General features: G+C 49.2%; 1 protein-coding gene across 4 annotated transcripts in view; it reads left to right on the top strand.

Moving 5' to 3' along the window:
* Window positions 1-24,140, top strand: part of CNTROB (centrobin, centriole duplication and spindle assembly protein) — a 32,604-nt gene extending 8,464 nt beyond the window's left edge. The window contains exons 5-19 of one of the 4 annotated variants that reach the window (XM_053362164.1): window positions 1,334-1,450; window positions 3,472-3,588; window positions 4,653-4,751; window positions 5,231-5,446; window positions 11,385-11,531; window positions 13,001-13,134; window positions 14,788-14,913; window positions 15,638-15,824; window positions 18,172-18,505; window positions 19,310-19,473; window positions 20,396-20,489; window positions 21,542-21,670; window positions 22,108-22,243; window positions 22,999-23,077; window positions 23,289-24,140. In XM_053362164.1, the coding sequence (XP_053218139.1) occupies window positions 1,334-1,450; window positions 3,472-3,588; window positions 4,653-4,751; window positions 5,231-5,446; window positions 11,385-11,531; window positions 13,001-13,134; window positions 14,788-14,913; window positions 15,638-15,824; window positions 18,172-18,505; window positions 19,310-19,473; window positions 20,396-20,489; window positions 21,542-21,670; window positions 22,108-22,243; window positions 22,999-23,077; window positions 23,289-23,429 (2,220 nt within the window). In that variant the 3' untranslated portion in view covers window positions 23,430-24,140. Of the gene's footprint in view, window positions 1-1,333; window positions 1,451-3,471; window positions 3,589-4,652; window positions 4,752-5,230; window positions 5,447-11,384; window positions 11,532-13,000; window positions 13,135-14,787; window positions 14,914-15,637; window positions 15,836-18,171; window positions 18,506-19,309; window positions 19,474-20,395; window positions 20,490-21,541; window positions 21,671-22,107; window positions 22,255-22,998; window positions 23,078-23,288 lie in introns of those variants that run through there. The other 3 variants (XM_053362163.1, XM_053362165.1, XM_053362166.1) reach the window with 3 other exon arrangements.
* The last annotated feature ends 504 nt before the right edge of the window (window positions 24,141-24,644 follow it).

The following is a 24,644-nucleotide window of genomic DNA, read 5'->3' as shown; positions in this document are numbered from 1 at the left end:
TACTATCGCTGGCTCTCTTCCAAGCCCAATTAAACACATTTTTATTCTCCTGTGTTTTTTGTGTGTGTTTTTTTTACAGGGGATTGATCTGCTACGAGTACTATAGCTGTAGTACTGCTGAAAATGGATCTGCTGCCAAGTCATAGATAGCTCAGCTGCAAATCTTTTTTTTTTAATCAAATAAATTTTATTAGTATTTCCCACACAACAACAACACGAAAAATATGGAAAAATAACAATACACAACACACAAAAACCAACATTTGAAAAACTAAAAAAGCAACAACTAAAAAAACACAAAACAAATCCATATCTTACAAGTTAATAATATAAACACTAAAAAAAAACAAAAAATGTTTTGTTTTGTAGCTGAGCTGCAAGTCTATTGCTTTGCTGAATTATTATGATTGCTTTAAATACTAATTATGCTTATCTGTATTGGGGGGAGTTTCTGGGAACTGGCACGAAGTGTTCCCTGTTGCTCATCCCCACTAACAGCCACTGGACCCAGATGTGGGCAACAAGGTCTGGCCACTGGCCAGATCACTATTCCCCCCCCCCCCCCGTTTGGCCCAGCATGCTGGGCAAAGGTACAGCCTACAAAGCTCTGGTCAATCAGCTGACTGTCACCTCTTGCAAAGCCCTGTGCCGCAGATCAGCCGATCAGTGGTGCCTGGAAACGCCCCCATGGCCAAGCCAGGTCTTCACCTGCCCCGCACCTGATATCAGGTGGGAGCAGCTGGACCCAATAGGGAGGCCTGGTGGGTCTCATCATATTCGCAGGCCAAAGAGTCCTCCCTGCTGCCCTAGGCTAACCCAAGACAGCCAAGTCTGGGGCGGGATGGGGGAGACGGTTTCCTTCCAAACGGTTTGCTCATGCAAACCGGGCAGAGCAAGGCTTGCTTCTGTCTGCCACAGAGGGGACATGTTCTGCTCTTGGAGGCAGAGGAGAACTCCACTTCCCCTGAGCAGGGTGCTCCGTGTAGGACAGGAGTGAAGTAGCAACTGAACACCTGTATTTATAAGAGGATATAAACAGGGCAGAAGTAAGGCATGCCCTCCTGAATAATCCCCAAGCGTGGCTCACGTCCCGGAAATCTTCATCTTTTAGCTGTTAGGGTTTGACTGATATCAAAGTTTCCATCGCTCAGGACTGTGGTGGGGTGGAGATGGGGGTGGGGGGAACTTGGAAGAATGGTGCATCACCATCTTGGAAAGGAGCCGGGACTTGAGTTCCCTCTTCCGCAAGAATCATTTCCTACCTGCCCTAGCCCAAATACTTCACCCTTCCCTTCCACAGCCACTGAATTCTTGACCGCTTCCTCCCACCCAGCACTGCGAGCGGCACATCCACGCCTTGCAGAATCGCATCCTGGAGCTGCAGCAGCAGCTGGCCGTCGCCGTCTCGGCGGACAAGAAGAAAGACAGCATGATAGAGCAGCTGGATAAGGTGAGCCTTCGACACGACAGGTGGGTGGGTGGCCGAGATGCCCAGAGAGCAGCAGCAGCGGCAGGTGGGTTGGAATTGGAACCTCATTGCTGGAGCCATGGGCAGCCCAGGGCATGGAGGCAGGAGGCCTCTGAATACAGTGGTGCCTCGCAAGACGAAAAGAATCCGTTCCGCGAGTCTCTTCGTCTTGCGGTTTTTTCGTCTTGCGAAGCAAGCCCATTAGCGGATTAGCGCTATTAGCGGCTTAGCGGATCAGCTGATAAGCGGCTTAGCGGATCAGCTGATAAGCGGCTTAGCGGATCAGCTGTTAAGCGGCTTAGCGGATCAGCTGTTAAGCGGCTTAGCGATCAGCTGTTTAGCGGCTTAGCGGATCAGCTGTTAAGCGGCTTAGCGGATCAGCTGATAAGCGGCTTAGCGGATCAGCTGTTAAGCGGCTTAGCGGATCAGCTGTTAAGCGGCTTAGCGGATCAGCTGATAAGCGGCTTAGCGGATCAGCTGTTAAGCGGCTTAGCGGTCAGCTGTTTAGCGGCTTAGCGGATCAGCTGATAAGCGGCTTAGCGATCAGCTGTTTAGCGGCTTAGCGGATCAGCTGTTAAGCGGCTTAGCGGATCAGCTGATAAGCGGCTTAGCGGCTTGGGAAAAAGGGGGGGGGAAAGGAAAAAAACCCTGCAGGAACTCGCAAGACATTTTCGTCTTGCGAAGCAAGCCCATAGGAAATTCGTTTTGCGAAGCACCTCCAAAACGGAAAACCCTTTCGTCTAGTGGGTTTTCCGTCTTGCGAGGCATTCGTCTTGCGGGGCACCACTGTACAAGGGACTGGGGAGTGCAGGTGAGGAGAGCGCTGCTGCTGCTGCTGCTGCTGTGCTCAGGTCCTGCTTGTGGACCACAGTGAGAAGAGGATGGTGGACTAGATGGGCCTCATCTGGCAGAGCTCCTTTCAACATTTTTAAATGTAGCAGCTGCTGGTCTTAGCAACTGCAGGGAGGGCAGTTCTTTACAATCTTCTGACCCCTGGGGTGCAGGAACCTTTGGCCCTCCCAGCTGAACTACAACGCCCACCAGTCCCAGCAAAGCACGGCCCAATAGTTGGGAATGATGGGAGCTGTAGTTCAGCAGCGTCTGGAGGACCAAAGGCTCCCCACACTGACAGTAGCACCTCCCTACTGCACCCCTGAATGCTCTTTTCAGTAAAGCCTGATGATTGGGGCTGTTTCAAAGGCAGAACTTGCAGCACCCGCCCAGGGCAGCGACATAACCCATTCATTCATTCTTTCATTCTATTTCTAGGCCACTTTCGACTCGCACACGTATCACAAAGCAGCTTACAAACAATAACGTAGCATCACAATTGCAACATGGATCCTATAGAATAATGAACAAATCCTCAGTAAAGCAATTGCAAATCACCAGCGAAATGAGGACCTCCTATAAAACGCTGTTAATGAAACAGCTAAAAAATAAGCAAAATGGCAGAGCCACAACGAAGGTCACATTATAGGATTCACAAAGCCTTACAGCTCTCATAATCCACAAAACAATATTAATATTAGCAAACTCGCAACCGAAAGCAAACTAAGCACTGTCAAATTGCATCCAAGGCTTGAACAAGGATCTCGGGTGTTTCCCAGAGAGCTCCCCTGCCTTGCTTGGGCTCTCAGGTTCATTGTACGGGTCCCAAAGGTACATTTGCTGGAGTCTCAATGCTCTAGTCACCTCTGCATATAAAGGAATCAAGCACAACCCTCATATTGAGTATTTACCTCTGGAATGGAATCGAGCCCCCAGCTGCTTGTTGGTCAGTTCAGAACAAGCCCTTTGCAAGCAAGCAAGCAAGCAGTGGTTGAGTCCAGGCCAGAAAGATGGCCTTCCAGGGAACAGAGCGGAAAATTGACTACAGTTTCGACAATACACCAGTTCTCTCTCACTGCCCAGCGAGCGAGGGATCTCTTTACAGCTGGATCCCTGCAGGGGTGGGAGCGGGGGGAGACAGCCAGTTGAGCCTCTCATTCTCCTTTCCACAGACCCTGGCCAAAGTGGTGGAAGGCTGGAACCGGCACGAGGCTGAGCGAACGGCGACGCTACGCAGGCTGCAGACGGAGAAGGAAGGGCTTGAGCAGGCGCTGGGGAAGCAGACGGAGGTGGGGTTTTGGGCCACGGATCTCAGCAGGGAAGCAAGAGGGTGGGGTTCCAGCTTCGCCCATCGGCAGGCAGGCGCATGGGGCCACCAGGAAATTTGGAGAGAGGCACTCTGCATTTTGCAGCCGCGCTGGATCAACTATGAGGCAGAATGGGGCAGCCCCCTCCCTGTTGCTCTTGTGCACAACCCCCCCTCTTTTCTGTGTTGGTGGTCAGAGCTACATATGCCACACAGGACCCTGTGCTTGTCGCCCAAGGCTCTTCTCTGTGTCCCCCTCCCTGAGAGGTTTGATGGGTGGCAACACGAGAACAGGCCTTTTCGGTGGTGGCTCCCCATGTGTGGGATGCTCTTGCCTGAGAGGCTTACCTGGCGACATCATTATGTCTTTAGGCACCAGGCAAAAACATCCTCTTTTACTCAGTCCTTTGGCCGTTAAATAATCTATTGGGGGAGACTGTTATTATGATTACAGTGGTACCTCTGGTTACGTACTTAATTTGTTCCGGAGGTCCGTTCTTAACCTGAAACTGTTCTTAACCTGAAGCACCACTTTACCTAATGGGGCCTCCCGCTGCTGCAGCAGCACAATTTCTGTTCTCATCCTCAAGCAAAGTTCTTAACCCGAGGTAATATTTCTGGGTTAGCGGAGTCTGTAACCTGAAGCGTATGTAACCCGAGGTACTACTGTACTTTATCATGGTGCTTTTTATTATGTCTTTATCATGGTGCTCCATAAAATGTGTCCTTAATGTTGTACACCATCCTGGGGTCTTTTGAGAAAAGGTCTAGAAATCAAAATATTAGTAGTAATAATAATAATAATAATAATAATAATAATAGGCTCAGGGGCTGCTGAATCTCTCCCATTGAGATTCGCTCTCGGTCAGGTTGACGTCTGTCTCTGGGATGGGCTGGGGGGGGGCACCAACTTGCCTTTTGCTTCAGGCAGCAAAATGTCCCAGGCAGGCCTGGACGGAACCAGCAACCCATCACCCCGGGTCTAGGAAGGACGCAGCTGGGGGCCCTCTCTGTCTTCGGGAAATGGCTAACTCTTCTTTCCTGTAGAAAATCTCGGAGGTGGAAGAGCGCCTCACACAAGCCTTGTCTGCCCTCAGCCAGGAGCAGCAAGCGGCCAATCAGTTCTGCAAGGAGAAGGAGGCTCTGGTAAGAAGCACCTTCCCTGAACCTTCCCAAGCCCCTGCTCCTGTGGGGTGCAGTCCTCTAATCCAGGGAGTAAGCCCCATTGGGCTCAGTGGAGCTTATTTTTGAGTAAGCATAGAATGGCCTCCCAGTGGCCCCTCACCTTTCCAGTGGCCCCTGCCCCTTTAATAGGAGCGCAGAAGAGGAAAACAACCCACACCTGCTGAAATTCTTCTGCCACTCTGCTATTAAAGGTACAGGAGCCCTGTCTTCTTTCTGCCCCCCATCATCTGGCCCTATCACCATGAGAGCTGAAAAGAGCCCCACTTTTGGGGGGGGGCAAGAGGCTGCTGACTCTCAAACGCCAAGCGCCGTCCACAGGGAGTTGCCTGGCGCCTCCCATTAATGCCCTTCTCGGGGCATCGTTCTGGGCTCAGGAATTGGACCCCACCGAGACCTTTCTCGCATCAGAGCTGACAAGTGCGCCCCTTCCGCCCGCTCAGGAGGAGGAGAGGGCCAGGCTCTCTTGCGACTTGGAGGAGGAGCGTCGGCAGGTGCGCAGCCTGGAGGCGGAGTGGAACCTGGAGCGCCGGCAGCAGGAGACCCTGCGGGCCACGCTGGAGGAGCAGCAGAAGGCTTGGGCCCAGCGCGAGAGGCAGCTGGAGCAACAGCAGCAGGTCCTGCAGGAGGAGAGCCGCTCCCAGATGGACAAGGAGAAGGTGAGAGAGTGAGGGGCTCCTCCCAGGCCTTCCAAATCCCTTGCAGGGGCGGTTTCTCCCCCCATTTAAGAGCACAATCAAAAGCACGGGTAGGCAAACTAAGGCCCGGGGGCCGGATCTGGCCCAATCACCTTCTAAATCCAGTCCACAGATGGTCTGGGAATCAGCGTGTTTTGACATGAGTAGAATGTGTGGTTTTATTTAAAATGCATCTCTGGGTTATTTGTGGGGCATAGGAATTTGTTCATTATTTTTTCCCCAAAATATAGTCTGGCCCACCACAATGACTGAGGGCAGTGGACCGGCCCCCTGCTGAAAAAGTTTGCTGACCCCTGATCAAAAGCTTTGCCTCGCAGGCAGTTTCTTACACTTGAACCCATGGACACCCTCTGAAGTTATTGCCCATAGCTTCACTTAAAAATATACACAGTTCTTGTCGTCAGTCATTGTAAATAGCATGGCTGAAGGAAATGGGATGTAGAGAGGTCAGCCGGCGACCGTTCACAGGAAACAGTAATTGATAACACAGACATTCTGGCATCGGCGTTAGCATTAGCAAATGTTAAAGTAAAAGCACTGTGCCCGTTCTATTAACTGTGAGTGGAGTTGGAAACTTAGTAGGTTAACTTGAGAATAAGCCTACACTTGAGATTAAGCCTAAATTTGAGAATAAGCCTAAACTTGGATTAAGAACGCTGCAAACCTGGAAGTAGGTGTTTTGGTTTGTGAATGTTGCCTTGGAAGCAGAACATGTTCCGCTTCCTGTTGAGGGTGTTCCGTTTGTAAATTGAGCCCCCTGCTGGTACGGGAAAGCACACCTTGGTTTAAGAACGCTTTGGTTTAAGAACAGATTTCCGGAATGGATTAAGTTTGTAAACCAAGGTACCACTGTAGTTCGACTTTGGACAATTTAATTTTTTAAAAGAGAGCTGGTTGCAATCCTGAGCTTACTTGCTAGCAAGCGATTCTCACCAAATTCCACGGGTAATACTATTTTTTATCATTTAAACAATGCTCAGCAGTGTGCATAGGATGGCTTCTCCCCTCCTGAGCTTACGATATAAGCTCAGACAAGGCAGTTTCCTATATTCCTATCCCCTTTTAAATCTCTCCTACCCTCTATTGGCCCTCTTTCAGAAGGACTCAGCCCCACCCGGCTGTCCTACTCCAGACTCCTGCCTTCATTTTTTTACTGAGGCCGTAGCAGGCAGGCTCAATATGGAGAAGAGCAGCTAAATTTCTGGGACTGCTGTAGAAAAATAAGTAGGGCTTTGAGTTCTTTCTTAGTAGGGTTTCTTACCTGGCCGCTCGGCTGCAGTATTCCAGCACAAGGAAGGGCCACAGTCCTTCTGTAAGGAAACCCCTTCAGGAGAGGCGTGGCCTTTTCTGCCTAGTGGGCAGGGCTGACTCTGGCTCCACCTTCGAGCCATAGCCTCTTACCCGGAGCACAGAGGCAGGGGAGGCCTTGCTTGCTATGGAATCCCAAGGCTGGGAAGAACTACCGCCCTATGGAAGAAATCCCCACCCAATGGAGGAAAAGCGTAGGCCGCGGCGGCGGCAGCCTTCCCAGTCTGTGAGTTGTGGGGTAGAGATGTCTCGTTCTGATTTGGCTGTGTGCGTACGTGGGCCAGCTGTTACCTGCAGGTCCACGTCTAATCTTGGTTAACAGGACTAGGAAAGAACTCCAGGAAACAATATTCATGGCTCCAGATCTGGTTTAATCACACACACAAAAGCTCCCGCTGCTTTTGCTCACTTTTCTCTTTCAAGGAGCCCTTTAATTTTTAATTTTTTTTTAAATAAATAAATAAATTTATTGATCAATTTCCACATAACAAATTATCAAACCATATAGTCACATACATTATTCCCCCCTCCCTTCCTCCCCCACCAAGGAGTTCCCTCAGCGCCTCTCCCAGATTTCTCTTCACACATTTCCTCTGCATATTATAAAATTGTACATATCCTTGCATATCTATCCATCATGTTGTCAACCAACAAATTTGTGTATGTTTATTCAAAACCTGCCAAGGGGTCCAATTCATTTTGTTGTCTTTTTAAATAATTTGTAAAAAGTTCCTATTCCTCCTTAAAGTCACAGTTTTCCTTGTCTTGCAATTTGTAAGTCAAAGATATATTCCTCTATTTTACAAATTTTTCCCCTTCCCTTTCTTATACAATTCTGAAAAGTATTTTACAAATGCTGCTCTTATTTCCTTCCTCTTGTCTGTGATCTTTAATTTTTAAGGTTTCTAGTCCTGAGTGATTCAGAGAAAAGCTTTAAAAATATTCTGCTGCTCAGAAGCAGGATTCCAGCAAACGTCCCTCATCTGACTCCTGTGACTTGCCGCTCCTGTGTTGTGCCCTTTAATAGCTAAGGCAGGCCTTGCAATGCGTTTACTCCCCAAATGATTGTTTTGCCACCGCAGAGCGTCAGGTGAACAGCACCTGATAGACTAGGCCAATGGTCTTCTCTAACCCTGCGTTGCGTTTCTCTTGGTGGCCTATCAGATGCCACAAGCAGGGTGTCGTTATACTAGCCTGCTCCCCCTTGTGTTCTCTTGCAACTAGTCTTCGGAGGCAGCGTGCTGTCTCTTAACCTGGAGGGGTTTGTTGCCATGAACCACCCTGTGATGTTCAGATGAATGGCAGTACAGTGGTACCTCGGGTTACATACGCTTCAGGTTACATACGCTTCAGGTTACAGACTCCACTAACCCAGAAATAGTGCTTCAGGTTAAGAACTTTGCTTCAGGATAAGAACAGAAATCTTTTTTTTTTTAATAATAATATTTATTAAAGTTTTACAGTAATACAAAAGAAACAAAAAAAAATAAGATACAAAAAACAGGAAAAAATAGAATAACAATTAAAAACAAATCAGTATTTCCATATCTTAACTTTCGTTCACTTGTTTCCCGGACCTCCTCACACCTCCTTTTTTTGCATCCCAAATCAATTAATTAATTCAGCAAATCCTTTCCCTCTTTGTTCTTATCCTAATCCTTTTTCTTAGTATATTTTTACTTCAAATTCCCATCTATTAACCATCCATTTTTACATAAACCTTAATAACATTACTGCTAAAACCACTTCATTCCAACATCATTCTAACATTCATTAATTTTGCAATATTTCTGTAAATAGTCTTTAAATTTCTTCCAATCTTCTTCCACTAACTCTTCTCCCTGGTCTCGGATTCTGCCAGTCATCTCCGCCAGTTCCATATAGTCAATCACCTTCATCTGCCACTCTTCCAGGGTGGGTAAATCTTGTGTCTTCCAATACTTTGCAATAAGTATTCTCGCTGCTGTTGTAGCATACATAAAGAAAGTTCTATCCTTCCTTGGCACCAATTGGCCGACCATGCCCAGGAGAAAGGCCTCTGGTTTCTTCAGGAAGGTATATTTAAATACCTTTTTCATTTCATTATATATCATCTCCCAGAAAGCCTTAATCCTTGGGCACGTCCACCAAAGGTGAAAGAATGTACCTTCAGTTTCTTTACATTTCCAACACTTATTATCGGGCAAATGATAGATTTTTGCAAGCTTGACTGGTGTCATGTACCACCTGTATATCATTTTCATAATATTCTCTCTTAAGGCATTACATGCCGTAAACTTCATACCTGTGGTCCATAACTGTTCCCAGTCAGCCATCATAATATTATGTCCAACATCTTGTGCCCATTTAATCATAGCAGATTTCACCGTTTCATCCTGAGTATTCCATTTCAACAGCAAGTTATACATTCTTGACAAAGTCTTAGTTTTGGGATCTAACAGTTCTGTTTCCAACTTTGATTGTTCCATAAGAACAGAAATCGTGCTCCGGTGGCACGGCAGCAGCGGGAGGCCCCATGAGCTAAAGTGGTGCTTCAGGTTAAGAACAGTTTCAGGTTAAGAACGAACCTCTGGAACGAATTAAGTACTTAACCCGAGGTACCACTGTATACAAATTGGGTAGATAAATAGCTAGCCAGCCGTGATTCAGTCCTGGTGGCTTATCCCACAATCATCTGGCTTGGCCACGGTGAGAACAGGATGGTGGACTGCGTGGGCCATTAGCCTGATTCAGCAGACAGGCACTTCTTACATTCCTTTCTAGGTTGGGTTGAGAATGTCCCCTACCTCCAACCTTGGAGAGTGGCTGCCTGTCAGTGTAGGTAGCACTGCGCTAGATGGATCCGTGATCTGAGGCAGCAGCTTAGGGGAGGAGTGGGAAGGGGGGAGACCAGTTTGGTCTCACTCAGGATTTCCCTGTTTTTGCCGGTGAGGCTTCTGTGTGCGCCTTATTCTACCACTTCACTGGCAGCGATTCATCGGGTAAATGCGCCAGAGAAGGCAATTGTTGGATTTCTGCCTCTTGGGTCATCCCTAAAGCCACAGGAGGCCTGCCAGAGGGAAAAACAACAACAGAGGGTGCAAATTTAGATGATCTTAAGTAGCATAAGGGACGCGGGTGGCGCTGTGGGTTAAACCACTGAGCCTAGGGCTTGCCGATCGGAAGGTCGGCGGTTTGAATCCCCGCGACGGGGTGAGCTCCCGTTGCTCAGTCCCTGCTCCTGCCAACCTAGCAGTTTGAAAGCATGTCAAAGTGCAAGTAGATAAATAGGTACCACTTCGGCGGGAAGGTAAACGGCGTTTCCGTGCGCTGCTCTGGTTCGCCAGAAGTGGCTTAGTCATGCTGGCCACATGACCCGGAAGCTGTACACCGGCTCCCTCGGCCAATAAAGCGAGATGAGCACCACAACCCCAGAGTCGGCCATGAGTGGACCTAATGGTCAGGGGTCCCTTTACCTTTTAAGTAGCATAAGAAACCATTTTGCTAGGAATAAAATAAAAGCCTTCATTCTTTTCTGCCACTCTTTTCTTTCTTCTGTAGTCAGCCTTATAATTCTGGATTCAGATTATTCCCACCTGTCATAGTCTAAACATGCCGTGTGATGAGTGGAAAGCCTTGGCAGATGATCTGGGAGGCTCCTGGCCTCTGCTTTGTTTGAGTTAATTCCTAATTCCTAGTTCTGCACAATATATACGCAGGTGGCCAGTCCCAAGTGGGAACAGGCTGGAAGGCGACGCCGTCTTGCCTCTCTCCCCCTTCGCGACGAATAGTGAACTGATCCAGCTGCCGCGCAGATTTTATGTTGTTATTTTGCATGCAGCCATTGAGCAGGTTACCCTGAGAGCCTTGCTTTTGGAGGGAGGGGCAGCGATGAGAAGGGATTTCCCCAGGGGGACGAATCCTTCCCCTCACATTTAGGCAGAACCCATCTTGCTTCAGAGTTGCCCTTGAAAATCTGGGACGGTTCAGACGGGGCTTTCAATGGTATTTGTTGTTCAGGGAGAGGATGCGGGGGGGGGGGCGCGGGGGGCACAGAACACCGCAAGCTTGGAATGCAATTGGGAGGCAGGCTTTGTGAGGAGATGGTGGTGGCGTGTTTGGAGTCTCAGCCCCTTCTTTCACCAGATGTCAAAGAGAACAACAACTACCAGACTTTTAGAAGACATCTGAAGGCAGCCCTGTTTAGGGAAGCTTTTAATGTTTGATGGATTACTGTATTTTAATATTTTGTTGGAAGCCACCCAGAGTGGCTGGGGAAGCCCAGCCAGATGGGCAGGGAGTGTGGTATAGTGGTTAAGAGCAGTAGATTCGTAATCTGGTGAACCGGGTTCGCGTCTCCGCTCCTCCACATGCAGCTGCTGGGTGACCTTGGGCCAGTCACACTTCTCTGAAGTCTCTCAGCCCCACTCACCTCACAGAGTGTTTGTTGTGGGGGAGGAAGGGAAAGGAGAATGTTAGCCGCTTTGAGATGCCTTCGGGTAGTGATAAAGCGGGATATCAAATCCAAACTCTTCTTCTTCTTCTATTATTATTATTATTTATTATTATTATTCAGTGCGCACCCTACTTCTCCTCTTCACCCCTTGTCTAGGCAGTGGCCCAGCGCGAAGCTCAGAAAGCGTCCGACGCTCAGCGTGTCCTGGCCTCGGTGCAGTCGGAAGTTCAAGGGCTAGAGGCCGAGCTGGAGGCCATGCGCCGAGAGAGAGACAACCTGAAGATGGAGATGAGTTTGGTCAAGGTAAGGTGGGCAGCGGCCTTCCCAAGCGAGGGTGCTGCCTTTGGGGTGGGTGGGGGGACCGCAGCAAATATCAGAGTTCAGACATTTTGCGCAAAAGGAAGTCCTCTTCCATGCAGTGCGTAGTTAAACAACTACCAGACTTTTAGAAGACATCTGAAGGCAGCCCTGTTTAGGGAAGCTTTTAATGTTTGATGCATTACTGTATTTTAATATTGTGTTGGAAGCTGCCCAGAGTGGCTGGGGAAGCCCAGCCAGATGGGCGGGATATAAAAAAATTATTATTATTATTATTATTATTATTATTATTATTATTATTATTATTATTAAACTACGGAACTCCCTCCCACAGGAGGCAATGATGATGGCGAGGATTAGATAAATTCATGGAGGAGAGGACTACTGATGGCCATTAGCCATGATGGCTATGCTCTGCCTTCAGATTGCGAGGCAGTAATGCTTCTGAATGCTAGTTGCTGGAAGCCATGGAAGGAGAGAGAAGCTCTTGTGCTCAGATCCCGCTTGCCGGTTTCTCACAGGCATCTGGTGAAAACAGGATGCTGGACTAGGTGGGCCATGTTTATAATTGAATTGTATGGATAATAATAATAATAATAATAATAATTTATTATTTATACCCAGCCACTCTGGGCGGCTTCCAACTGAATATTAAAAACAATACAGCATCAGACATTAAAAACTTCCCAAAACCGCACCGCCTTCAGTTGTCTTTTAAAAGTAAAATAGTTGTTTATTGCCTTGACATCTGATGAGAGGGCGTTCAACAGGGCGGGTGCCACCACCAAGAAGGCCCTCTGCCTGGTTCCCTGTAACCTCACTTCTCTCAGCAAGGGAACCACCAGAAGGCCCTCCGAGCTGGACCTCAGGGTCTGGGCTGAACGATGGGGGTGGAGACGCTCCTTCAGGTATACAGGACCAAGGCCGTTTAGGGCTTTCAAGGTCAGCACCAACACTTTGAATTGTGCTGAGAAAGGATAAGTTTTGATTGCTGCAGCTTCTCCCTGCTGTTGCAGCTCCCTGATTGCCAGTGCTGGAGCTCTGATGACCGACGTCATGCACCACTCGCCCAGTTATCGAGTTGCTATGGCTAATAATAATAATAATAATAATTTTATTATTTATACCCTGCCCATCTGGCTGGGTTTCCCCAGCCACTCAGGGCGGCTCCCAACAGAATATCAAAAACGTGATAAAACATCATGGCAAAAACATGACTAATAAAGAATGCTGCTACTACTCCTAATAATGATGTTAAAGATACAGCAGTCCCATTGAGCTGAGGTTGGTGCCTGTACCTCTTTGATTCAAGGGCTTTCACCTTCAGCTGAAGTCTTTGTACCTGGCCTTTGCCAGCTCCTTGAGGACTAGGAGCGTGTCAAGTCTTAAATGCAACACTAGAAGCTTGAAGTGATTTCCCCTTCCACCCCCACCCCGTCCCCTTTTGCACGTAGGCACGTTATGAGGCACAGAAGGTGAAGCTGGAGTCGGAGCTGAAGGTGGCCTTAGAGCAGCGGGTGACGGAGCGCATGGCTGAAGTTCACGAGGAGAGCTTGCGCCAGATGAGCAGCATGAGGGAGCAGCACAGGTGGGGCGGGGCTCTAGGCCCTTCTGTGCCAAGCGCACCTCCAGCCAGAGGCAACCCCTGTCCTTAGATGCCAGCGCAGATAGCCAGCCCTCCTTCCTGGCTCTGGAGACGTGATAGAGGTTTATAAAATTATGCATGGCATAAAGCAAAGTCCCTCCCCTCTCATAACATTCAAAACGGAGATTTGGGACAAATAAAAGAAAGTACTGTATTTTTCGCCCCATAGGGCGCACCTAGTTCTTTTGGGGGGGGAAATAAAGAGAGAGAAAAATCCCCCACCCCAGCCCCCAGAACAGGCTGCTCTCCGCAAGCCGTGGGAGCCCTCCCACGACTTGTGGAGAGCTACCCGAAGTCCGGGGCGCGACTGCTCAGCGCCCCCCAGGCTTCGGGATAGAGGCAGTTCTCCGCAAGCCGTGGGAGCCCGGCGGGAACTCCCGCGGGCTCCCAAGGCTTGCGGATAGCTTCCTGAAGCCTGGAGAGTGAGAGGGGTCAGGGCGCACCGACCCCTCTCGCTCTCCAGGCTTCAGCAAAAGCCTGCATTCGCCCCATAGGACGCACACACATTTCCCCTTCATTTTTGGAGGGGAAAAAGTGCATCCTATAGGGCGAAAAATACGGTACCTTTTCACGCAGTGCATAGCTGGAACTGTGGAACTCGCTCCCATAAAAGGCAGTGATGGCCATTGACTTGTATGGTTTTAAAAGAGGATTAAACAACTTAAAGGAGGAGAAGGAGAGGGCTGTCGATGGCTACTAGCCATGATAGGTACGCTTGCGGGTTTCCCACAGGCAACGGCTACTTGTGAGAACAGAATGTGGAGCAGATGGGCCTTGATCTAATAATAATAATAATAAATTTTTATTTATACCCCACCCTTCCCGGTTCAGAAAACCAGGCTCAGGGCACCTAACAACTGATTTAAAACACTTAATTGATGCAACAAAAAACAGCATAAAATATAGTATAAAACGTGAATAACAATAAATTCAGAATTCAAAAATCAATTTAGGGGGGGAAGTGCATCCAATAAACATTAGATGATCACCAGGGCTAGCTGGCTAAGTTAGTCGTATTTGGGCCAGCGATGAGACCAGGGGAGAATTAGCTGTGGGATCCCAGAGCGGCGGGTAATCTTCATAAAAAGGGGAGGGGGAGGGAAGGAAGGAGAATAAAAGATCAGGCTAAGTTCAAGTTGAAAGCCAGGCGGAATAGCTCTATCTTACAGGCCCTGCGGATGGAAGTTAAATCCTGCAGGGCCCTGGTCTCACGGGACAGAGCCTTCCACCAGGTCGGAGCCATCACTGAGAAGGCCCTGGCCCTGTTGGAGGATAATCTGACTTCCTTAGGGCCCGGGCTCTTCTCGTGTTCTCTTGTTAGATCAAGCCAGCCACTGGCTTTATCTTGAGACAGGTGGGGAGGGGGGAAGAGCTTGCCCTTACTTTCATAATAAAGCCTTTCCCTAAGGCTCCCCGCCCTCAGTTAATGACTGTGCTAGGGAAACAGAGTGAGGATGAGTGGATTCAAGATGGCTCCTTACCGAGCCCATCCCTGCCTTTTTCCAGATCTGCTGCTGCTTGGGGAGCCGTCAGCGTCTTGGCTTTAAACCAGAAGTTCTTGTTTTCGGAGTCTGACCCCTTTCCTTCCCTTGGCAGGAAGCAGCTGCTGGAGCTGAGCGGCCACCACGAGAAAGAGCTGGCCAGCCAGTTAGCCCAGTTCAAAGCCGACCTGGCGGAGAGGGAGGAGAGGCAGAGGCACCTGGCAGAGGACTATGAGTGCAGGTACCTGGAAGTGGGGCGAGGGGGAGGTTTTTCTGGGGGTGCTGGGGAAGCTGTGTGTGGAGCCAGAGAGAAGGGGAAGGAGGGCTGGGCAGTGTCTGGTTTTCAACATTGCGATATATCACCAGCTAAACATTGCGGTATATCAATATATCACAATGTCTCAAATAAGGATGGAACTATGTACAGTGGAGGGACGCGGGTGGCGCTGTGGGTTAAACCACAGAGCCTAGGACTTGACGATCAGAAGGTCGGCGGTTCAAATCCCCGCGACGGGGTGAGCTCCCGTTGCTCGGTCCCTGCTCCTGCCAACCTAGCAGTTCGAAAGCACGTCAAAGTGCAAGTAGATCAATAGGTACCGCTCTGGCAGGAAGGTAAACGGCGTTTCCATGCGCTGCTCTGGTTCGCCAGAAGCGGCTTAGTCATGCTGGCCACATGACCCGGAAGCTGTACGCCGGCCAGTAAAGCGAGATGAGCGCCGCAACCCCAGAGTCGGCCATGACTGGACCTAACGGTCAGGGGTCCCTTTACCTTAACTGTTATTTTATAGTTCAGTGCAATGGGGCGACACGACTCAGGAGAGAAGCACATGCACACACATCGTGATTTGCGATATATTTGCCATATATCACCATGTTGAATATTATGAAACTGTTTCCATTATGTGGAAGGCTGTCCTAGAACCATGGTTTCTTTCCCACCCACCTCACCCCATAACCCCATCCAGGATCTCCAAGCAGCAAGAGGAGATTCGGGAACTGCAGGCCAAGTCTCGGCGGCTGGAGATGCAGCGAGCGGAAATGATGAGCCAGTTCCAGGCTATGATGAAGGCGCACTGGAACGAGGCCCTGCGCCTCTTCACCAGTGGCAGCCCAGCCTCCCCACAGCCTGACACCAAAGCCCAGCAGCAGCAGGTGAGAGCCTCCTTGGCACCGTAAGCAGAGCTGTCCTCACTCCTGTCACTCCTGGCTTTGACCCTAACCAGAAACGTAAACGCTTGAGGAGAAGAGTGGTGAGGGCAGCCTTTGCCAACACAACACTGCCCACGTGGAAAAACAGAAAATAAAATGTTTTTTTTTTTAAAAAAAACCCCACTGCCCAGATGTTTTGGACTGTCACTCCCATCTCAACTAAAAAAGTTTGAAGTAGGACTTGCCTCTGCACAAGCCATGCCTGGTTATTCTTCAGCAAGGCTTGTCCTTCGGCATCAGCCTTTCTGAAGCTGGCGCCTTCCTAGCTTTCCAAACTGCAACTCCCAGCTGGCAACTACCGCTACTTGCTTTCCTTTCTCCTGGACATGGGGTGTCTCTCTTTGGAGTTCAGCCATGGTTGGGAGTTTTAGAGGGCGCCAGCTTGGGGTGTGTGTGGCAGCAGCGACTACTATTGTTGTTGTTGTTTAGTCATTTAGTCGTGTCCGACTCTTCGTGACCCCCTGGACCAGAGCACGCCAGGCACTCCTGTCTTCCACTGCCTCCCGCAGTTTGGTCAAACTCATGCTGGTCGCTTCGAGAACACTGTCCCACCATCTCGTCCTCCATCGTCCCCTTCTCCTTGTGCCCTCCATCTTTCCCAACATCAGGGTCTCTTCCAGGGGGTCTTCTCTTCTCATGAGGGGGCCAAAGTATTGGAGCCTCAGCTTCACGATTTAGCAACTGCTAAAACTGACTCCTGCCCCCACATCCCTTTGCCATACGTGAACACTGTGTCTTACCTGAACTATATTGCTTCGCTCTTCTGAAGCATCTGGAGGGTGGTGAAGGCAGGGCTGGGAGAACGAGCTCGGGATTCCTGGTTTGACTCTTGGGCTTGTAGCTCACTGAGTGACCTTAGGCCAGTCTCCCTCACTCTCCGAAGCCTCACCTGCAGTAGCAGCTTCACAACACTATCCTGGTTAATTTATTTATCTGTATCGTAAAACCTTTATTGGCATCACATACAGCATCCAAAACAAATCAATACAGAATTACCACTTCCTCAGTGGCACAAAACATTTGCTAAAAGAAAGGAGGCAGAGCAGTCTATCGTCACATCTCTTGGTCTCCAGGGAGATCAGACGTCTGCAGTGTATTTCGACGACAAAAAACCAAATAGAGATATTTAGCCACTAACTTGGTGAGATCCTGATCATTCCCCAGTTATAGAAAATGTATGACCTCTGACTGGTTTCCATTTGGGGATACAGAGTTGATCTAGAAATTGCTGACGGAGATCAGCATACAGTTTACAATTAAGAACCATATGTATAAGGGTTTCCACCAGGTGGTCTTCACCTGGGCAAGTTCTTTCTCCTTCCACCCTGCCTGAGAACCTTCCCCAAAGGAGGTTTGATGGATTTGAATTAAACCTGGCCAGCAAAAACACCCTTCTTTCTTGAGGGTTAAGCAGAAATTCAAGGTAATTGTGGTTAGTTTCATGTGCCCAAGAAAGTTGAAAATAAAGAGGGGAGCATGTTTTCTCTGCTGCTACTGTTAGTTCTTGGCGTTCAATATCCCACAACCTAGTTAGCTTATTTATTGCATTTTAATGCCACTTTTTCCTCCGGGGAGCTCAAGGTCGTGTGCAGGGCTCTTCCCCCCCCCCCCAATTTTATCCTCGCAATAACCCTGTGAGGTAGGTTAGGCTGAGGGGCATTTCCAGAGCTCCCTTGCCTTTGAGCAGATCCTTTGTAAAATCCACCAGGCTCTAAGAACTCTAAGAACCCTGTAGATTTGTTGCTCAATTCTTCGTTAATAAGAGATTCATGTTGTTTGCGGAAATAAATCCTGCGTCCAGTCAGGCTTCCCTGCGTGGCTCTGCTTGGGAGCTGACCTGGCAGGAGAGCAGAGTAGCAGCGGTCCTGCGTCCGTGTGAGATGAGGGATAAATCAAGCCCAGAGACAGTTCGGTTCTTATCTCTAGAAGCGTTTATTTACAAAGCAATAAAACCATCAGAACTTTCCGACATCTCTCCGTGCTTTTCCCAAAAGCACACACGCAGCCTCTGAGGCTTGAGCTGCGTCTCAGTCAGAATCGAAAGTAAGTCTGAATGCAGACACACACTGTGACGCACTTCCCTGTCTTAAGCTCCTCCCAGATACAGGACACCACGGAGTTTTAACCCTGTCAGTTTCAAACTCCACATGTTGCTGCTCAATTTCCATTGCGTGAAGAACGACTACTGTACTTTCCTTTTAGCTGCAGGGTGCTTTATTGAGGGGGAGGGGACTGACCAGTGCTGCCTTCGGAGCTTGCTGTCTTTTAACCCCTTGCCCTCCTTCCATAGGACACCCCCTCCAACCTGGAGCTTCCGCAGCCCTCCGAATCGCTGGCGAAGACCCAGAAGGCGGAATCTCTTGGGAGCAGCCAAGGGGCAGGGGACTGCGAGGGGTCGGCGTGGGCGCAGGCGGTCCCCCTCCAGCCTGCCGCCCAGCGCAGCTCTTCGCGGGGTCCACCGGATGCCCCCGAAAAGTCCCTGCAGGATGCTTACCGCCATCTGCTCCCCTTGCTCCCAGACATGGGGCGTCTCTCCTCGGAGTTCAGCCACGTTTTCAACTACAGCCTCCTCAGCCAGCCGGGCTTCCAGCAGCTGGAACCGCAGGTGGACAGCTCTGTAGCAGGTGCGCGTTGGGTCAAGTCCAGTAATTTCAGTGGATCTGCTCGCGAGTAAAACGTAGCGCCACTTAATACCACCCATTATGAGGACTTTTGTTCATGTCATTGTGGAACAACTGCAGCTTTTTTGAAAATATATATAGGCCAAAGTGTCAGGCCCGTCAATTTCTCTTCTTTGTTGTTTGACTTGCATTCATGCTGTGGAAATATTTTATCCGCATGGCTGCCCTTCATAAAGGCATAAAGGTAAAGGGACCCCTGACCATTAGGTCCAGTCATGACAGTCTCTGGGGTTGTGGCGCTCATCTCGCTTTATTGGCCAAGGGAGCCGGCGTACAGCTTCCGGGTCATGTGGTCAGCATGACTAAGCCACCTCTGGCGAACCAGAGCAGCGTACGGAAACGCCGTTTACCTTCCCGCCGGAGCGGTACCTATTTATCCACTTGCACTTTGATGTGCTTTCGAACTGCTAGGTTGGCAGGAGCAGGGACCGAGCAACGGGAGCTCATCCCGTCGCGGGGATTCGAACCGCCGACCTTCTGATCAGCAAGTCCTAGGCTCTGTGGTTTAACCCACAGCGACATAGAAATTGTAGGGTCATCTAGTCCAAGCCCTGCAGTGCAGGGATCACAGCTGAAGAATCCCTGAATTTTACCTGGAAATAGGTGGTTTTAAAAAAAGAAAGTTAAAATGCAAGGGGACTGAAAGCAGGAAGTGATTTGCCCACAGTGGGCTTTTGCAACTGAGCAGATATTTAAACCTGGGCCTCCCATATTTCTCTGTTTCTGTCTCTCTCTCGCCTGCTTCAGGTCTGCCTTTCCACCCTGATAACCTGGCAGAGCACCCGTTCACAGATGACACAGATGAGACCATGACTGAGGCAGCAGGCCACGAGGGAGAGACCCTCCAGCAGAGCAGTTTGGAGGCTGGAGCTCAAGTGCCTCAGCCCGACTTGAATTACTACTTGCGGTTGGTGTGTGTCGCCGTGATCCTAATCTCTGCTCTTTCTCTTTTCAGTCTGTAGGGGTGGGAGGGAACTGTGATGATGGGAGTCCTTCCTCGCAGGCTGGGCTGATTTCAAATCAAGCCTTCTCATCTGGAAATGCATCATTTTGGTGTAGCAGCCCTCACCCTTCTTCTGATAGGACAGGAGGGGACATAAAAATGGGGGGTCGAGGAGAGTCTGTCTGTGTGTGTGAAAGAGAGAGAGATGCCCTATTGTCATCTGAGGAATGTTGGAGGGTATGTAATGTGCGGCTTGCATCCTTTTATAATACAGTTGTACCTTAGAAGTTGAACGGAACCCCTTCTGGTAGTCCATTCGACTTCCAAAACGTTCAGAAACCAAAGCATGATTTTTGATAGGCTGCAGGAAGTTCCTGCAGTCAATTGGAAGCTGTGTAAGCCACATCGGACGTTCGGCTTCCAAAAATAGTTCACAAACCGGAACACTCACTTCCGGGTTTGCGACGTTCTGGAGGCAAAACGTTCGAGAACTAAGCTGTTTGAAAACCAAGGTACGACTGTACTTAACTTCAGAATCCTGATAGTGGCTGTTTTTTACACAGAAAAGCATCCTTTGAATCATGGTAAGATGGGACATAATTTAGTTTTAAGTGACTAAGTTTTAAGTGCATCATGGTGGCGTTAAATAAAGATTTTGTTTTTAATCAGGTTGCTTAAAGACACTTATTCTAGGTTTACGTTATGTTATTTAAATTTTCAGTTCTTATCCATAGTGAATTCTTGACTATTAATTATTTCTGTAGCATAAACGTCTTAGGAGAGTAACTGCAGAAGCTTGACCGCTTCCTTGTTGATTCCTTCGGCCAAGGAGGAGATGGGTGTGTAGGAAGGAGGGAAGGATGCACACCTAACATCTGTCTCCTCTCCAGATTTTGGACCGCTCTGCATATGAAACTGCTGCGCAGAAGCAGGAAGGGGTCTCCACGGACAGCCCACCACCTGCCGCGAACCAGACGCAGTTTGGTAAGAGCAGGCCCCAGGCCCCTTCTCCCTCTGCACAAGGGAGCTCTACGGTCCTCTTGTGGCTCCTGGCTGTCCCTTGCTCGCTCCCCAGCCCCTTGCTGCGCCCACCTGTTGTTGGGATACTGCTGGGAAGGTGGGGGCGTCAGGCAGGTCCCCAGCTGGCTCCAGCCACCGGCCGGCAGCCAGTCTCCCTTGGAACAGCATCAATCAGCGACACGAACCTCAGATACTTTTAGAGACCCATGTACGCTCTATCAGCAGAGTGTGTACATCTTCTCACAGCAGAAGAGGCGGACAGAGAAATGTGTAAGCTTAATGTACAGCATTTTATTCAGCATAGTTCAGGAACAAAGGAAAACATGTCTGCTTCCCTTCATCTCCAGCAAAACAGCAGGAAGCAAAAGCAATGTACAAAACAGAAGTTCCCAGCAAGTGCTGGAAGTAAACAGGCATGTGACACACAACAGTCCTGCCTGTTCCCTTTTAAGGTGGAACGGAACTATATCCTAACACCTGTGGGTGGTGCATCTCCCTACGGGTGATGGTCGCTGGCATGTTCAAGGCAGTGGCTGGAAGGGCGTTCAGGGTTTGCAGAGCACTGGACTGCTGCTAGCGATCTTTCTCGACCCTTACTCTGAGATCAATACCCTGGGGAGCTTCTGCCAGTTAGCAGAGACAGTTCTGATCTAGAGAGACCAATTATTCAGACTCAGAACAGCTTTCCACCTTCCTGCCTTCTGTGGGTCTCTCCCTCTCGCAGCCGCCATCCAGTTGCTGCCGTGGGGGGAGATAGCACTCGGGGCTCATTTCACCAGCTTTGCCAGAGGCTGTGCCAACCAATCACGGTTGCAATAAGGGTTTAGAAACCAGTGGCTGTGTTTCCATTTTGATTTTCCTCTTCCCTCCCTGCTGCCTTTCCCTTGTGCATTGTGGGCTTTTGCTTTGCTTTTTTAGACTGTAAGCCTGCAGGTGGGGACTGCCTCTTTGGCCGAAGACCTGGGTGCAAGTAAATAAAGAACCAGTGCTCAAAATCTCCCCGGCTTCCTTTCCAGGCACATCGCTGTCCTACCACGAACGGTCCACAGCCCTGTGGGATCCGGCCCAGCCGTCTGCCAGCACCATTCACATCCAGCAGCCCAGCAGTACTGCTGTCCACAAAACCAAAGTGCCTTTGCTCAAAGGTAGGTAGGCCAGGCCAGGCTGCTTGAACCCGGAAGCAGCCCTGCCCCTTTGCACCCAAGGCAAAACCCTGGTGTCTGGCCACCCCATGAGTGGCAGTGGATACCCCTCTAGTATGAATTCTGTGGGCCCATTCCCCGAACCTGCAAAATATGAGCAAGCCAGGGCTGAACTGATACTACCCTTGCTGGTACCTTTCCCGGGAAAGTCAGAGGCTCACTATGTCAGGTTCCTACTGGAAGACCGGACAAATGCTAGAACGTTAGCAGTGGCAAAGTTTTTATCGGTGGTTGCAAGAACAAATGAGCCCTATATTCTAAACAAAATGCTTGTTTAACCTGGAGGTAGGCTGTATGAATTGTGTATTGATTTGTAATGATTTGTTGGGTCTCTGGACCGTAATAAAGATTGATTGATTTTCTCCCTTTTTCCTCCGCAGCCCACGAGGGTGGGATCCTGTCCCCAAAGCAGGTCGCTGAAGTTTCACGCCTCCTGAGGCACCACCAGGCTAAAGGCAGGGCTGTGCCTTCTCCAGAGGACCTGTATAAATACTTGCGCGAGATAGGCCAGAATGGGTAAGGCTGAGGTGTGTGTGGGGGGGTGTATTTTCCTGAGAACAACCTCTTTTTTTGGGGGGGTGGCAGGATTTGGACAGGGCTCCTCAAAAAATGTTGCCCTCTGCAGTGCGGGGCAGAGGAAAGAGACAGGCTTTAGGGTTTCCTGGTTTTTTATAGAAGGGGCCTGAATTTCATTGTTTTTTTTTAATAATATTTTTTATTAATTTTTAGCATACAAAAATTTTAAAGACGTACCACACAAATTATTATACATATGTCCTTGTTTGGATTTCCTTCAGCATCTCTGATAGCCCTTCCGTCTTGATTATTTCTCCTGCAATTCTTAACTTAATATTGCCTTTACCTTTTCTAGCAAATCATTTCTCCCTTTCCATTTTTACAGTATTTCTTAAATTACTCCTCACAGAACTTCTTGTAGTCCTACAAACGTAATCCGATCATCACAAATACTTTTCAGATACTCAGTAAATTTAGTCCAGTCTTCGGTAAACCTCTGGTCCCGCCGGTCTCGGATCCTTCCTGTTAGCTTGTCTAATTCTGCGTAGTCCATCAATTTCATCCTCCATTCTTCTAACGTTGGTAGTTCTTCTTGCTTCCATTTTTGGGACAATAATATTCTTGCTGCTGTTACTGCAGGATTTTGTACAGGATTTTGGTGGGCGGCAGGGTCAAGATGCCTGGGTTCTGTTCTGAAGCAGCATTTCCATCTTCTTCCCTTTTTTCCCCTTTTGGTGGTGGTCTTTTTGCTTCAGGACAGATGCCAAAGGCGATGCAAATCTGCAAGCGCGCCGGAACCCCAACCCCAAGCTGATTGACGCCATGAGGAAAGAGGTACGTGCGCCATTCTTTTGGAAGGGGCGGGAGAAATTCTGAGGTAGGAGTTGCTCTTTAATTTTCAGGAACAGCGGAGAAGGGGTGGGGAGGCAGGTTAACGAACCAGGGAGCAGAAAGCTTAAATCTTATAGGAGGTTTTGGTCTGTCGATATCGAGGAACGGGTGTATGTCAAAAGCCACTGTCATTCACCCCCTCTTCCTTCTTCAGATGGCCTCTGCACGCCGCGTAGGTGCTTCGGGGTTTGGGCGCGAGAGACCCCAGGCCGCCGCCAAAGCTGGGAAGAAGCCCTCCAGCACGCCTGCCTTGAACCCTCGCACCAGCAGAGGAGGCGGCGGCGTGTGGCGATGATATTTGGCGCAGCTGGACTGTTTATTCCTTACCACGCTGACCTCCCCCCCCCTTCCCTGACGTGTCTGGGCCTCTGGTGGGGTGTCTGGGAGCTGCTCTCTGATTTGAAGCCCCCGCCTTAATCTCCAGTTTTACCCTCCAACCATTTGCTCCAACCTGGAGTCTGAAATGTTGCCTTTTAAAAAATGGAATGTGCGTGTTGGATTTTGTGGGTTTGCTTTTTTTGGAAAAACAAAACCTTCTCTTAAACCCTGCAGCTTTGAGAGACTTGAGGTGGCAGGAACACCAGCTCCTCTTTTTTCTTATTCCCAGCAAAAGGCGACGGCCCTCGCTGGGCTCTGTGCCCTTTGCATCTGTCCCTCCTCCTGCCCTCCTCCCCATCTCCCTTCCGCAAGTCAACTTCAGCCATTTCGTTCTCTGGAGAGAGGAGGCCGATGATTCAAGGCAACCTGGTTCATCCGTCAAAGCAGCTTGGTTGCAGTTGTGCATGTAGGAGGTTGCAGGGGGCGTGAGGCCTTCCCTGCCTTAACGAAACCTTTCTGGGCCTCTTTCTCAACACGCTGCATCCTGATGTTTTAAGTGCTTTGTTCTGAGTGTGCTGTTTTAGACACACCTGGCTTTGCAGTGTAAGTTGACTCTCTTTTTGCACAGTTAATTATTTTTGTATTATCACTGTTATTATTTTCTAAAATAAAGGACTATTGAGCAGTCGGTTTCCGTATCTCTCTTTCTCTTTCTCTCTATTTGGCTTCCTGCCACCGTCAAAGGAAATAAAAGCTATTTTCCTCCCTGCTCATGGCATCACCTTCCCTCTGCCGTATCTATTGGCATTAAGCAAAGACCCAACCCCTTTCCTTCCCATGGCAACATTTCTGTTGGAATCCTTGAAGTTTTTTCTGCCCCAAAAGAAATTTGGGATGCAGAATTCCTGGGAGACCAAAAGATGCTGTTTCTGCTGGCGGTTAGTTCAGTTCCGAGGCCATTTGTGAAATTCAGCCTTTCTCGTAGTCCTGGAATACACATAGCCGTCTTTTATGCTCCACCAGCAGGTTACTTTACTTAACAGTTCCGTTGACTTTCTCACAAATGGGCGCAAGATTGTGAGAGAGAGACACAAGCGCGTGTGCACATATCCCCTGATGTCATTTCGATGTGTGCCCTCCCTCCAAGTAAAAATCACATCAACAAGCATGTGCCCGGGTAAATAGCACACTT

This window comes from Podarcis raffonei, chromosome 13, assembly GCF_027172205.1.
Source record: "Podarcis raffonei isolate rPodRaf1 chromosome 13, rPodRaf1.pri, whole genome shotgun sequence".
Classification (NCBI taxonomy): Eukaryota; Metazoa; Chordata; class Lepidosauria; order Squamata; family Lacertidae; genus Podarcis; species Podarcis raffonei.
This window is presented reverse-complemented; position numbering and strand designations above follow the sequence as displayed.